At 49.8% G+C, this 14,462-nt stretch overlaps 1 protein-coding gene across 19 annotated transcripts in view; it reads left to right on the top strand.

The window, feature by feature from the left end:
• NCAM1 (neural cell adhesion molecule 1) overlaps positions 1-14,250 on the top strand; it is a 311,612-nt gene extending 297,362 nt beyond the window's left edge. For 13 of the 19 annotated variants that reach the window (XM_019753318.3, XM_074335480.2, XM_074335479.2 and 10 more), the window contains 4 exons: positions 6,425-6,632; positions 7,629-7,745; positions 8,807-9,622; positions 11,039-12,394. In XM_019753318.3, the coding sequence (XP_019608877.1) occupies positions 6,425-6,632; positions 7,629-7,745; positions 8,807-9,622; positions 11,039-11,159 (1,262 nt within the window). In that variant the 3' untranslated portion in view covers positions 11,160-12,394. Of the gene's footprint in view, positions 1-178; positions 2,572-6,424; positions 6,633-7,628; positions 7,746-8,806; positions 9,623-11,038 lie in introns of those variants that run through there. The other 6 variants (XM_019753325.3, XM_019753323.3, XM_074335488.2 and 3 more) reach the window with 4 other exon arrangements.
• Positions 14,251-14,462: the final 212 nt, after the last annotated feature.

The raw sequence follows: 14,462 nt of genomic DNA, 5'->3' as shown, positions 1-14,462 counted from the left end.
CCTAATTTTTTTTCTTTTTATCTATTTTTTTCTCTGTTTCTGTCTCTACCTTCTCTTTCCTTCTCCCTATGTCTGTCGTCACACATATCACCTTGGACGTCACTGGGACATCCCCACTGCCACCTTTGTTTTTAAACAACCACATTCTCTGTGGGGACCCATTGCTTGGCACCTGCAGCGACCTTGGGAAGCTCCTCTGCGTCCTACACCTTTGTCTCATTGCTTTTCTCTGCAGTGACTCTTTTTTTGCTCTGTTAGGAACTTGAGAACACGAAAAAAATTAAATTTGCTTAAAAGCCCAGTTCCTATGAGAATTATCAGTGCCCCCTTTGGAAGAACGTGTCAGGACCACCACGGCACACCACCACGCACTCTATGTGGAAGAGGAAGGTTTGGCAATTGGAAAAGGCTGAACCTCAAGACAGTTTTCCATTTACATACACTTTTGTGCCACTTCAAAAGGAGTTTACCCCTTGAGTGGCAGTACAAAATATTCGGGAGCTCTTTTCTTTAAACAGTATTTTTAAAAAACATTATGCTAGGTTTACAGAGATGTTTCTGTACATCTGCTACTTGTTCCATTTTTGTTGTTGTTCTGACCCGAAAATGAAGTAGCAGAGGAAGATTTCTTAGTAGCCCTAAAGCTTAAATCGGCTTGTTAAAATCACCACATGCCCCCCATGCCAGCCCCACGCTCAATACGTAGTTGCCTTTGCTTGCATTTCAGCGCCCATGGTAACGGAGTCTGATCACTGGGATTCACGAACATTCTGCTGACATGATGGCAACTTAAGTCACTCTGTTGCCCATGCAGTGGAAGAAATTAGATTTCTTGAGTATTTCCTGGGGCTGATCAAACATTCTGGGAGGCGCTTTGGTCCTGGTATTAAAATCAACACCCTATGTGGCTCTGTGAACAGGGCCAACCTGTGCTGTGCCCGACATCTGTTGGCTTTGTGTCCCAGGTGCGTGTGTCCCAGGGGGTGATACCTGCTGCACCACTGCAGCTCAGCACAGAGCCTCCTGTCTTGGGGGTTGTGGTTCAGCAGTGACGCACGTCATCACACAGGTCAGTCCCCCAAGTTGGAAGCATCCACTCGGAGCCAGGCATGAGCCCTGCTCTCTCCCCATACATGTACACAGGCAGGAGGGAGGGCACAGGACACTCCACGACTGCGCAACCTGGAGTGTTGATAAATTAGAACTCAGTCAGCCTGTCATACTTCCCGAGTGCCCCACGCCCCCTGTCGGTCAGGGGCTTTAGTGACATTTTTAAACCTGGTGAAAGCCAGCTGCTCCTCTGTGCTATTGGGGAGTACATCTCCCCAAGTGCCCAGGAGAGGAAATGGGCTGGTGTTTGCAAAAGTCCCACATGGAGATTCAGGGTGAGTCCTGCTTAGTAACATCGGTGTGTGTGCCTGGGGATGGAATTTCTGCTGAATAAAAACTCCCTCCCTCCATTGTGGTCACATATCATTCTACACATCTCATCTCTGAGCATCTCCACAGAAGTCTGATTTTTGTTCTCTTTGGTCTCTTTATTTTTTAGTTCCTTTGTTATGTTTTAATGTTCAAGGACTTGCTTTTCCCTTTGGGAATCCAAGTGATCCCATGGCTTGCAGGGCAGAGCTGCCAGTGTGCCCAACACGCGTAGTTTAGAGACTCATGTGCAGACACATAATGCTGCCCAACAGCTCAGGCAGGTAGTGCCTCTTAGCCCAGCCCCGGCTGCCTCCAGCCCCTCTCACACCTCCCCATCTGGGCTCCCTGACCTCCTCACATCTGGGCAGCAGAAGAAGCAGCATGGTTCTTAGGCACAAGTCAGAGCATTGAGGAGAGGCACATGGTGCTTCCGGGCCTGGTATGGGAATCCCAGTTAGCAAGCGCTGCAGAGAGGGCGAGGGAGGGAGACAGTGGTCCTCACGCAGATGACCACTCACTGTGCTCCTGGCTCCCAGCATGTTCTCGATATCATCTTGGGCATCAGTCACATGTCCACCCAGGAGCACCCATCTCAGGTCTGCCCCACTCAGGTCCCAGACCTACCCACAGGTGGGGGACAGTGTCGGTGCTTCTGAAAGGACTCTTTGGAAATCTAGCCCAAAGTGAGGGGAGGCCTGACACGGCCCTGTCCCCTCAACACATCCTGGGGCCTTGCAGGCCTCAGCTGAAGCAAATTTGGGGTCATTACAGTGGCCACATTTAGACAGGCCCATGGTTTATAATGGGATGCCCTTCGGGAGACAGCACGAGAACACACCCGCTCCCACTAGACACTGAGTTCTCGGTCATGGCTGGGGCCCCCAGCCCCTCCAGGAATCCCTAAGATAGCAGCCCTCAGAGAGCCCTGCAGGAGTGAGCGCTCATTGCCTAGCTCCGCGCCCTGTGTCTGCACTGCTCATGCTCCACACGCCACGGGGCGCCTCTGCTCATTTTTGGAATATTTATACAGCAAGTTTGGATCACGTTTTTCTACTAATAAGAATGCTAACATTGTTGTGTAGATAATCAGCGAGGCCTTTATGAAGTTTACACCTTTGCATTATTAAAGGAAATAACAGTTCATGTGAACTCTCCAGTGTGTTCTGATTTTATTTGATAGTGTGTGTCCTACCAAATGTCAAAAGTCCTTTCCCTCCACCTTACATGTACCTGGATGACTTTGATTACCCCAGAGGGCCATTTAGCTTGTACCCCAAACTTGCAGCCTGCTGAGTGGAGTTCTAGCGAAGGAAATGCTTTCCTTTCCTGATGAGAAGCTATGCATTTTTCTCAGCTATCCTAAGAGCCATTGTGGGTCACTGCCTCCCTAGACTTTCCTAGTCCCCAGCAGGTGGGGGGGGGGGTGATGGTAAATGCCCTTGCAGAACCCGGAGGTGGTCACTTTGGAGTCAGGGGCACACACTCTGGGTCACCAAATATACAACTCTGTAGTAAGGCCTCCCAATTTCACAGCTCCCTTTAAAACTCTAACAGAGGCTGCACAAAGTGACCTTGTGGTAGAGAGAATCTGAGAGAAAGTTCTCATTTTGGCAAACCCTATTCTGTTTATAATCACACGTGGTGGGATACTGCCTGAAAGCCCCCAGCACCAGCCTCTGGCTAGCAGATTCCTGGCAGTCGCAAGCAGATACGTCAGGGGTTTGTGAGTAAACCAGAACCCCAGTTCAATTGTTCTGAGAGTCATGGGCTGGAGGGGACACTTCTGCTGTGTCACGATCCTGTGGCATGATGACTCAAGACCCCCTGGGTATCTGTAAATGTGAGACCCATATTCCCATCCAAGGCACTTAAGAAAGTAGGCATTTGGAGGTCTTAGTCTTGGGGCAAGTCAGTTCCCAGTTCAGTGCCAATCTCTCCCACACCAGGAACCACAGATGGACAGCCCTGGCTTTGTACCCTCACTGTTCAGGTTAGCTCTAGCCCCAGAGGTTATGGAGGAACTGCTCCCAAGAAGCTCTCTTTGCATGCAGGTGGGGAGGTGAGTCAGTCAAGGGAGGTCAGGAGGAAGATGGTGCAAAGATAGGCCCCGGAAGGTTATTTTCGTTTTCCTTTTGTAAAATGTTATGTATGATGCAGGAGATGACCTTTGTTCTAGCCTTCCTGCACTAAATAATTCTGTAACATCCACCGAGAGATAATGAGTGCGGGTTTGACTTGAATACCCTTTCATCTGTATCCTGGTATTTCACTTATTTATGCTTCTTTTTGTGAAAGCTACACACACTCTTTCTCCAGCTTGAGGAGCACCTAACTTCCTTTAGAAGTCTAGGCTCTGAGTGGTGAACTGGGCTGTGCCTTTCCCTTTGGGGATAGTCTTTGCTTTCTCTTCATCAATCCAGTACATCAATTAGGTCAAGGCCACCAGGTGGGACTCCACAACTCATCCTTGGGTGGCGAGTCATAGAAACGGCTGTGTCACATTGTAATGCAAGGATGAGAAGAGCTACAATCAGTGGTCCTCTAACTCTGATATACATAGGATCACCTGGGGGGCTCGATCAAACCCTGATTCCTGAGCCTCACCCCAGAGATTCTGATTTGGTAGCATTGGGAAGCCCCAGAATCTAAATTTTTAACAAAGCACCCCAGGAATTCTGCTGCAGGTAGGGAAACATTACACTTGAGGTATTTATTTTTCATATAAAAATAAAATCACGAGAATCAATGAATAAAGATGGGACCTACGAAGCATTTTAGTCTTCCAGGAAAAAGTCTGTCCTAGTCTACACTCTGGAGGAGATTGACATTAAGGAGACTGTGCCATGTACTAGGTACTGTAGGGTGTCAATGTGCAATGACAGGCTCTTACGATTGAAGAGGACTTGAAGACACCCTATATCCCAGACCCTGCCCGGTGCAGGAACCTCATCCAGAACATTGTGGCATCCTTCCCAAGGGGTGTCCAGCTGCTGCTGGAATGCGTCTGACAGCAAGGCGCTCACCTGCTGAGGCAGGTCACACCACGTTTGAATAGCTCTGTGGGCTAGTTCTTTCTCATATGGAGCTGAAATCTGCTTCCCACCTCATAGTCTTCATCCACTGGTAAAACCAAATAAGACTACTCTTCCTTCTCACAACATATCTATAAATATCTGAAGACAGCATTCTCCTCTCCAGGCTAAACACCTGTTCATTTGTTCAACAAATGTTCTTCGATCGCTTCCTATAAATTGGATTGTCCTAGATGTTGGGGAGACATAAGACAGACAGGGTACCTGCTGGGACATTCTGGAGGGTGCAGCCAAATACATAGTATGTCAATGAACAGAAAATGGCAGAGAGTAGTAACAAGAGAATAAAACAGGAAAGGCTGGGAGGAAAGACCAAGGTCCCAAAAGGGCCAAAAATGCTTGAGAGCTTGGGAGTCTCCTCTGGCTGAGGCCCAACTGCACCCTGGGCACTAGGAATTAGGTTGCGAGTGGTCATCTCTGTCATGCGAGGCTGGTAGCCCGTAGCCTGGACTGAAGTTTGAAATAAGGGCCAGTGGGATGAGACTGCTGCTGGTTATAGGGCCTCAGCAGGGACCCCCAGCTCAGACAAAGGAGTCCCCTCCAGGAACACAGACTACATGAAAAAAAGGAGAATGTGTGACCATCCCCAGCACCCGTTACCCTGAATTACACTTCCATTATCTGGTGTGGTCGTCACTGGCAGGCCGCTGGGTCTCGGCAAAGGCATAGTGAGATCCAGGTATGGCCACACTTCTGCCTCCAGTGAGTCCTGAGGACATAGGAAGCTTCAGACAAGGTCTGGTGGTGGGATGGAGCTGCCAGTTCTGGAACCCTCTCCTTCCAGAAGAAGAGAAACATAGCAGAAGTGCCCCTATTTCAGTCTGGGGTCCTTGTTTCCACATTGACTTAAAGGCAGAGCCCTGCACAGGTTCTTCTTCCTGCAGCATGACTGCCGTCTCCCAGACACCGGTCAGTGGGTCCACTTGAAGCAAGTAACCTCCATCATCAGGGGGCTCTCGGGAGCTGAGCCTGGGGGCCTTCTGTGATACCATCAGTAGTCCAGGGCCCTGGGGGATTTCAGGTGGACACCAAGGGATCAGGACAAAGAGTGACTCATTCACAGTGAGACCAGCCAGAGGGGATGCTGGCAGCTGCTCGAATGTGAGAATGTGTCTATCTGTGGTGAACATTTGTCCTGAATGTGAGCGAGCCTGTCCTTGTGGGTGGGCATCTCTGGGTGAGTCTGCTGGTTTCCTAAAGTCTAATCTAAATGTGTCTGAGCGCCCAGATGGTGAGTATTCCCAGACCTTTCACCTTGCCCACCGGGCCTGGGGAGACCTCCATGTCTCCAGAGTAAATGACTTCATTCATCGTCCTGGGTGCAAAGCAGAAGGATAAACAATGAAGCCATTGTGGCCCAATGTTGGGGTCCTCTGGAGCTATTCCTAAAGAGGGGAGAAATGGGGTAGTGGATTGGGCATCTTTTTGTGCCTGATATTACCGCAAGCCCAAAGGAAGCCCTGGGGACCCTCTGCCACCCCATTTGGGACCCTGTCACTGACTGCTCCCAGGAACCATAGCCTAGCCTGAAACCAATAAGCGCTGCCTGCCCACCTGCTTCCAGGGCTCACAGGGATATGGCTGAGGGTGGGTCTGGGGGAGGCCCGGAAGTTGAGAGCAGAGATGGAAACCCAGCTCCCAGTCCCCAGTTTCGTCCTGACTTGTGGGTGCCTCATGCCCCTGTCCCCTGGTCTTTAAGCTGAGGCTGCCACCCCTCCCTCTTGAAAATATAGAGACCCTGTTGTCTCAATATATCTGACACCAGGGAAGGTGTCACTCTGACCACAAATGCCATGGCTTTGTCCCGCGGGCCCTACCCCACGCTCAGGGGCTTTTGCTCTGCAGGGTCCAGGGGTCTGCATCTCCGTGTGCTAACCATCAGCCATCCCTCTTTCTCCCTCCCACCCAAGCCAACGGCAGCCCCACCGCGGGCCTGAGCACCGGGGCCATCGTGGGCATCCTCATCGTCGTCTTTGTCCTGCTCCTGGTGGTGGTCGACATCACCTGCTACTTCCTGAACAAGTGCGGCCTGCTCATGTGCATCGCTGCCAACCTGTGCGGGAAGGCCGGGCCCGGAGCCAAGGGCAAGGACATGGAGGAGGGCAAAGCCGCCTTCTCGTGAGTGCACACCTGCTGTTGCTGAGGTCTGGGCATTGCCCCAGCCCAGGGGCCCAGCCGCTGAGCTACTTCAGTTTTCCCATTTGAAAACCCGAGGGGAAGCAAGCATTAGAGAAATGTTTCTTAAAGCCTGGTTTTTGGGAGTCCCTGTTTGAAAATCAGACTGTTGGGCTCAACCCCACATCTAGTGTACTAGAATCTCACGGAAGTTTGAAAATCCCTGCCTAAGTCAAAATGAGGGGAATTTTCAGAGCCACGCTTGTGGGGCCTGCAATGGAGGGGCCAGGATTTGAGAGACACTTGCCTTACTGTCATTCATTCATTCGTGCATCACTCAGCAAATATTTATTGAAAAGTTACTATGGGCAAGGCACCGTTCCCAGGAACTAGGGTACCAGGGGGAACAAAACAGATAAAACTTCCTGGCCTGGAGCTGACAATCCAGATGCTATCCCCTCCAGCATCTCTGGAGAAACAGATCCTGAGCCAGTTAGCAGGAGCCTTCGTAGGCTGTCACTGGGTGGGGCTGAGCTGGAGCAAGACAAGAAGGGACAGAGAAGGAAATAAGACATTCAGCACCACCATATGCCAGGCATTGGATATGCGTGCACACATGCATATACATACAGGAACACATATGTGTACATACTTATATGTATATGCATATAAATCATTTGAGCATTTATCTGGTCAGGCACTGTGTGAAGCACTTTACAGTCATTATGTCAGTTAATGTTGTAACAGCTAGGTGAGGTAGATACTGTTATTTGCCCCATTTTACAGATGAGAAAATGGAGACAAGGGTGAGCAAATCAGATGTTCAAGGTCACACAGCTAGCAAGAGTGGGGACTGAGGGTGATGCACTTGGGTCTGGCTCTAGATGCCTACCTGCCCGCCTTGGACTAGGCCTACGTGCCTGAGTTACAGCTGGCTTCCTTGGGAGCCCGCCCCACCCGCAGCCCCCCAGGACTGAATGAGCTGAGCTCTCTTTGCAGGAAAGATGAGTCCAAGGAGCCCATTGTGGAGGTGCGAACCGAGGAAGAACGAACCCCAAACCACGACGGAGGGAAGCACACAGAGCCCAACGAGACCACACCACTGACAGAGCCTGAGTACGTGTTGGGGAGGGGCTGCTACCTCCGCAGCAGAGCCCCACACCCACCTTATCTCCCTGCCTACACCTCCCGTGCTCCCCACGCACAGCTCCTGGCCAGACATTGCAGGCCAGAGTTCTGGAGCCTTTGGCCAGAAATGCCTTGGCTGAAAAATGCTTGACCCCACTCTCTCCCTAGAGAGAAGGCATGCTTGGTTCTATTAGGGTGGCTGTAGGTGCCCTTAACGAGCTCCCTGCATAGTGGGATTCGCTAGACCCAGTTCCCACGTCTCTCTCTCTCTCACACACTCACACACACATACCCTGGAAATGGCTTAAGGGGGAGAAATGTCATTGAGAGAGGCTGAGCTTTGAGAGGCTTCGGAAATTCTGTTTAGGATTTCCAAGAATTATAGGGTTTTCTACATTCTTCCTAAAAGGGTGAGGGAACTTGGCATCTGGTAAAGCTCCCTGGCTCTCCTGTTCTTGGAAGCCTCAGGGACCCTCAGTCAGAAACCATGTCGGGTTGTGGTTGTAATGACTGCCTGGCTATCATGGGTCTTATGGGGAATGGAGCTTAATGGAAGAACAAAATCTGTGGCTGAGGATCCTGTGGCTCTTAGGGGCCCTTTGGAGCATTCATCGCCTGCCTTATTCCTGACTTTCCCCATCACTGCCTATAGAGCCCTGTAGGGCAGCTGGGCCCAATTCCTCAGGGACTTAGGATGCCTGCAGTGGGGGACGCTGAACTGAAACCTGCCTCTCCTTGAGCCGAGATGCAAGCAAGGCATGGGGAAGGGAGCCCTGTGCAGAAAGCTGGAGGGAATCAGCAGGGAGGAAGGGCCAGCAGGTCCCTTTTAGACTGACTGCCTTGTTCTCTGTCGTCTCCTGTCTCTACTTCTGCCCACCTGGGCATGTGCTTCCACTCAAGTCATCGTTTCTCTGTGGGCCTGTGTCCATGCCTGTGCATAACTGCATGCCCTGCCCACAGCCCCCGCCTTGGATTCGGCCCTTCGCCCGCTTCTCTGTCTCGTCCCAGCTTCATTGTCTATTCTCTTCTACTTCCTGTCCTCTCCACAGGCTGCCTGCTGATGCCACAGCCACTGTCGAGGACATGCTGCCTTCTGTCACCACCGTGACCGCTAACTCTGACACTATCACCGAAACCTTTGCCACTGCTCAGAACAGCCCCACCAGTGAGACCACCACCCTGACCTCCAGTATTGCCCCCCCAGCCACGGCCACCCCCGACTCAAACTCTGTGCCCATCAGCCAGGCCACCCCTTCCAAGGGGCCTGGCGTCACCACCTCCTCCCCACCCCAAGCTGCAGCCCCCAAGGTGGCCCCCCTCGTTGACCTGAGCGACACCCCAACCTCAGCCCCTGCTGCCAGCAATTTGTCTTCTAGTGTCTTGGCTAACCAGGGGGCTGTGCTCAGCCCAAGCGCCCCTGCCAGTGTGGGGGAGGCCTCCAAGGCCCCTCCAGTGAGCAAGCCAGCCCCTGCGCCAGCCCCCACTTCAGCCGGGGCAGCCAGTCCCTTAGCAGCAGCGGCTGGCCCTGTCACAGAAGTCCCCCAGGCCAAGCAGGAGGCCCCTAGCACCAAAGGCCCGGACCCTGAGCCCACCCAGCCCGGCGCCGTGAAGAGCCCGAGCGAGGCAGCCACGGCCCTCACTAGCCTGAAGAGCGAGGCTGCCTCCGTCAGCACCACAAACCCTGCCCAGGGCGAGGACTTTAAAATGGACGAAGGGAACTTCAAGACCCCAGATATTGACCTTGCAAAGGATGTTTTTGCAGCCCTGGGCTCTCCTGCTCCCGCCGCTGGGGCCAGTGGACAAGCCTCTGAGCTTGCTCCTTCCACTGCAGACAGCTCTGTTTCGCCTGCACCAGCAAAGACCGAGTACGGCCTCTCCTTGTCTACTGTCCTGGGGTTGTGTCCCGTGGTGGTGTGCGTTTGTGCTGTGCTGTGTCCTTCTTGTTAGATACGTCCTCAGCCTAATCCAGGACTTCTCTGTCAACCAAAGGACTGGCATAAGGCAGAGGGGGGTTGGGGGGTGGGGACAGACAGCGGGGCCCAGTAAGCAGCCACCTGCTCACTAATTAGGCCATGTTAATTATGTTTTATCCTTATCATCCTAGCAGTGGCGTCTGTTTTCCCTGGGGGAGCCCTTGCGGTTGGGCCACTGGTGAGCATAGTTTGGGAAGCGAGCTAAGGAGACCAAAATGCCCTATTGGCCAACCTGGGGCCCACAGGCAATCGGTGTGTTATCCCGTGCCAGGCTGTGTCCACACAGGAACAGCACTGTTGCGCAGGAAGCGGTCCAGAAGGCCTGGCACACTCCCTTCCAGATGCCCACACACACTCCCACCTACTTTCGCTTCTCCTGCCCTTGAGTGGCTTGGAGGACTCAGATCTCCAAAGTGCAAAGGAAGGTCCTTAAGCTTACAACTTTCTTAATGGTGATGCCAAAATGCAGTGGCTCCAACTGGTGTCTGAGCCTGCCCAGTGTGTCCTTAGACCAGATTCTGGCTCCGGGGCCTGACTGAGGCAGGGTCAGACCTAGGTTTTTATCGAGTCTCCAGAGGCTGCTACCAGATAAGCTGTGGTGCTGCTACCAAGAGCTGCAAGGGGACTCACCCCAGGGGCCCTAGATCTCGGTCAGGAAGGAAAAGGACTCGGACAGCCCTGCCTACCCGACCCCACTCAACTTCCCCTCTGCTTGGCAGCCACTCTAGCCTGTCACCAGACTCAGGGAAAGCTGCCTCAGGAACAAAGAGCATTTTCTCCCCCTGCCCAGGCCACGGAGGCCTCACCATGAAACACAGGGCACGGGGTGGGGAGGAGGGGAACAGGCAAGAGCAGGTGGTTTATAGTAGGGGCCCCTGGAGTCAGTCCTGGGGAACCCAACCCAGCATGCCTCATTTATACCAAGCTGAACTGCTGCTACTGAAGGCCCTCAGGATGAGGAAAGGCTGCATCTGCTAGCCCCTCCACTGTCCCTGGTAAAGACCGAGACCCTGGCTTCAGATTAGGGCTGGAATGGGAAAGGTCTCATTCCTCTGATTCAATGGCTATCAACTTTGGATGCACGTTTAGAATCACTTGGATGCTTTAAAAGTCACCATGTCCAGACCAATTAAATCAGGATTTTTGGGGTACGCCCCAGCCTCAGTGGTTTTTACAGCTCCCAGGTGACTCCAACGTGCCGCTGAGGTCAGAAGCCACTGCTCTAACTGCAGCGCCCCCTGAGGGATTGGCTGAAGGGTGAGTTACTGCAGACCGTAGTCTCAGAGCTATTTTCTCTATTCTCTGCAGGAAGGGCCCTGTAGAAGCAAAGTCGGAGTGCCAGGAGTCAGAAACGAAGCCAGCGCCAGCAGAAGTCAAGACGGTCCCCAACGATGCCACGCAAACGAAGGAGAACGAGAGCAAAGCATGATGGGTGACAAGAGACAAGCAAAGATCAAAAATAAAAAGTGACACAACAGCTTCACCAGAGCATTTCCAACATCACCACACACACACACACACACACACACACACGCATACACACACACACACACACACACACACACAACCCTCATTCCTCTAGTGTCTTTTGCCTTTTAAAAAAAACTAAACAGATAAACATGGGATCTCCTTTTTGTAGGTTTATAGAAAGGATTCCTTTGTTGTGCACTCACTTGTAAGAAAATGAGACAAAAAGGTTAAACCCACAGCCAAACTAGGACACTCCGTTCCCTGAAACCATTTAAGAATCAAACAAAAGGACCCCAAATTAAGAATCTAGGAAGCTCAGAAAAAAAAAAAAAATCTAGGTTTAGGAAGACCGCACTTGGTGTTGCCCAATTGGCACAGACCAGTTTCAGAGAAATACTTCCAGGCACTAAGACTAACCGGATGAACAAAGTCCAAGTTTATTTTTATACTTTCAGTCAAGTTTCAACTCTGTAAAACCTCATAAATAAGTTATAATTTCTGTTCACTTTGTATTTGTTCAGTATGCAAAGTGTGTCACCCTTTCTAGCTGAATTCAATTCCCACGTAGACTCTTGTTTTGTAGGAAGAATGCCAAATTGCAGCTTCTGGGGGTAGATCTCAATTTGCAGTGTTCGGATTTCTTTTTCTTTCCTTTTCTTTTTGTTCTTTTTTTGTTTTTCCTTTCTGCCAACTTTGTTTTCCAGTGTTTACAAGTTGACAAATGTTTGACTTCGATTGTGTTTAAATGTCCGTGTAAATTAGCTGCCTTTTTTTTCTTTTTTACGTTACAAATCCTGCCTAGAGGTGGGTCAGGTCATCACAGGCTTTAGCACTGGACAACTTTACACAATGTGATTGTTTACAGTGGCGCTTCCCCCGACTCTGATTTGAAATTTTTGCCTGCGTCCAACTCAGGTGAAAATCCATCTTGTTCCAGAATGGTCTTGCTTTTTGGTTCTTGGTGTTTTCCTTGGGGGTTAGACCACTTTCTGATTAGCCACCACCTGCCTGTATCTGTGAAAAAGGATCTGCTCCCCAGGCGTCTGCGTCCTTCCTTTTGAAGGATCCCTTAGGCTTTGTTGAATGAAGCAGAGAAGATTGTATAGTTGGGGCTGGTCTTGGTGAACACACGTTTTTTACCCCAAACATCCCCTTTTTGTAGAAAGCCAAATAAAATATATACATACAATTTCATTTTGAGCCCAGAATCTAGATTTGAGCGGAAGAGCATGTGTGCTTCAGGGAATTAGTGTCTTTTTTTGGAAATCTGTTGAAGTAACATCGGCCTTCTGTTCACTTAGGCAGCATTTGTAGAAACAAAAGAAACAAACAACAACAAAAACCAACCTGCTGTCTGGAGTAATAACACAACTTTCCTGGATTGGAAACCAAGTGGGGGAAAAATACAGAAACTTTAAGGGGAATGGGAGGGGGGAGAAGGGAAAAGCCAGCCCTTTGTATAGAAATTTTGCTTTTTTTTTTTTCTCATTCTACTTTAGAACTGCAAGCTTGTGCACTGTGGATGCGTGAATATTTTAGTGTGAAACGTGTTTTTGTCATAGTATTGAAATAAAACTTCAACATAGTTTGGTTGTGGAAGGTATAGCAGATAGTTCAGAAAAAATATTCAGGAAACAAAAATAACTCTTAAAAGGAATTGAAGCCTTTAAACAAAGAAAATGAATAAAAATAATTATGATGATGAAGATGACCCTAAGAAAACAGAAGTCAGGGCTCAGCATTCATTCCTTTCCTAAGGTGCAAACAGCAAGAGGTAAGGGTGGCAAGACTGCCCCTGAGTCTGTTCTGTGGGCCACACTCCCCAAGGTTCTGACACTTCTGCAGTCCAATCAGTGGCGATATGCTAGATTATAATTTCAAACTGTGAAAAATAATGGTCTTGTCATTTGCTAAATGTGGGGTTGTTTTGCATTTTCTCAGCTCCTGGGGATGGAAATGGAGGGTCCCAGTATACATCGCTCCGGCCCCTCTGATTCTAGGGCTTGCACAAATCTATGGTTCACATGTATAGGCTCTTAGGAACAAGGACTGTGAAGACAGCTCTTAGAGCGCACAGCAGAAAGGGAGCTCCGGGGTGTCTGCGACAGGAGGACCTAGCAAGGCGTGGTGGGCTCTTCCTATCACCAGGTTGTCAGTGGGATCAGTTCCTCATCTTGTGATGTTAATGGCTTTGACCATCTAGGCCAAGCCCACAATATACCTTATTGTGAAGACTGCATTTCACTCTGAGTGGTTGTGGTTTTGGTGCTGATGGTTAGGAAGAAAAAGAGGTATAGTCAACCCTCAGATAACCTGGCCCGAGGCGGCTGACCACCCCCTCTCCCAGAACCCTGGCTCCGCCATTAGCTGGAACCCAAGACTGCCCACCTTTTGGTCTGCCTCTCTCCCATTATACATAGATTTGTCTTTGCATGCGTGAGCTTTCCTTTCCTTAAAAAATAAGTAAATAAATAAATAAAACAGAGCAATGCTTTCTCTAAAATCAAAGAGGGAGTCACTTTATTTTCAAGATGTTCTATCTTTTATGTTAAGAGATAAAAGCTTATAGTTTTCTTTTTTAATTTTTTGAAGGAGGGATCAACTCTACCATTTTCCAATGTCTATGTGTCTATATGTGTATGTGCTATACATATGTATTCACATAAATGCCGGCATGGCCAAGTTCTGCTGCAGGGGCACTCCGGTGCCATGCACGGGGTCTCCAAATCCTGAAGGGCCGTAGTGTATATAGTGCAGCTTTTGAAGTGTAACTCTATTTTCACACTTTTTTATGGAGCCTTCCAAGTCCCAGGTTTTCACTGTAGGCTGTCTGTCTGGATGGTGGTTTTCAGACCTCCATTAACATCCCTACCCAGCATTCCCAACTTCGGGGGCCTTCTCTCTTGTTATAAACTTTTTACCAAGTGAAACATCGAGACCACCTTTGTTTCCATTCTCACTGGTGTAAATACTGAGTACTAACTGAGAATTTTGACTTTGCATTCTGTCAGAATACTTGTGTTCAATAAAAACAAAAAGAAAAAAAAGCTGTTATGATCAAGCTGGGATTTCTTTCGATTCCTTGAGAGTCTGTCATGTGAATCAAATGTGGAAATGCCTGTGGTATTTTTATGACCTTGAGAACAAAGTCAAGTAAACCCAGTATCATGAGTTCATGTTGCCTGAATGATGGTTTCTAACTTTTTCTCTCAGGTTGATAAAGGATTCCTCATTTACAAGGATAAGACATCAGATTCAACAA

This window comes from Rhinolophus sinicus, chromosome 14 (assembly GCF_057876585.1).
Source record: "Rhinolophus sinicus isolate RSI-liver-muscle chromosome 14, RSI-T2T, whole genome shotgun sequence".
NCBI classification, from domain to species: domain Eukaryota; kingdom Metazoa; phylum Chordata; class Mammalia; order Chiroptera; family Rhinolophidae; genus Rhinolophus; species Rhinolophus sinicus.
This window is presented reverse-complemented; position numbering and strand designations above follow the sequence as displayed.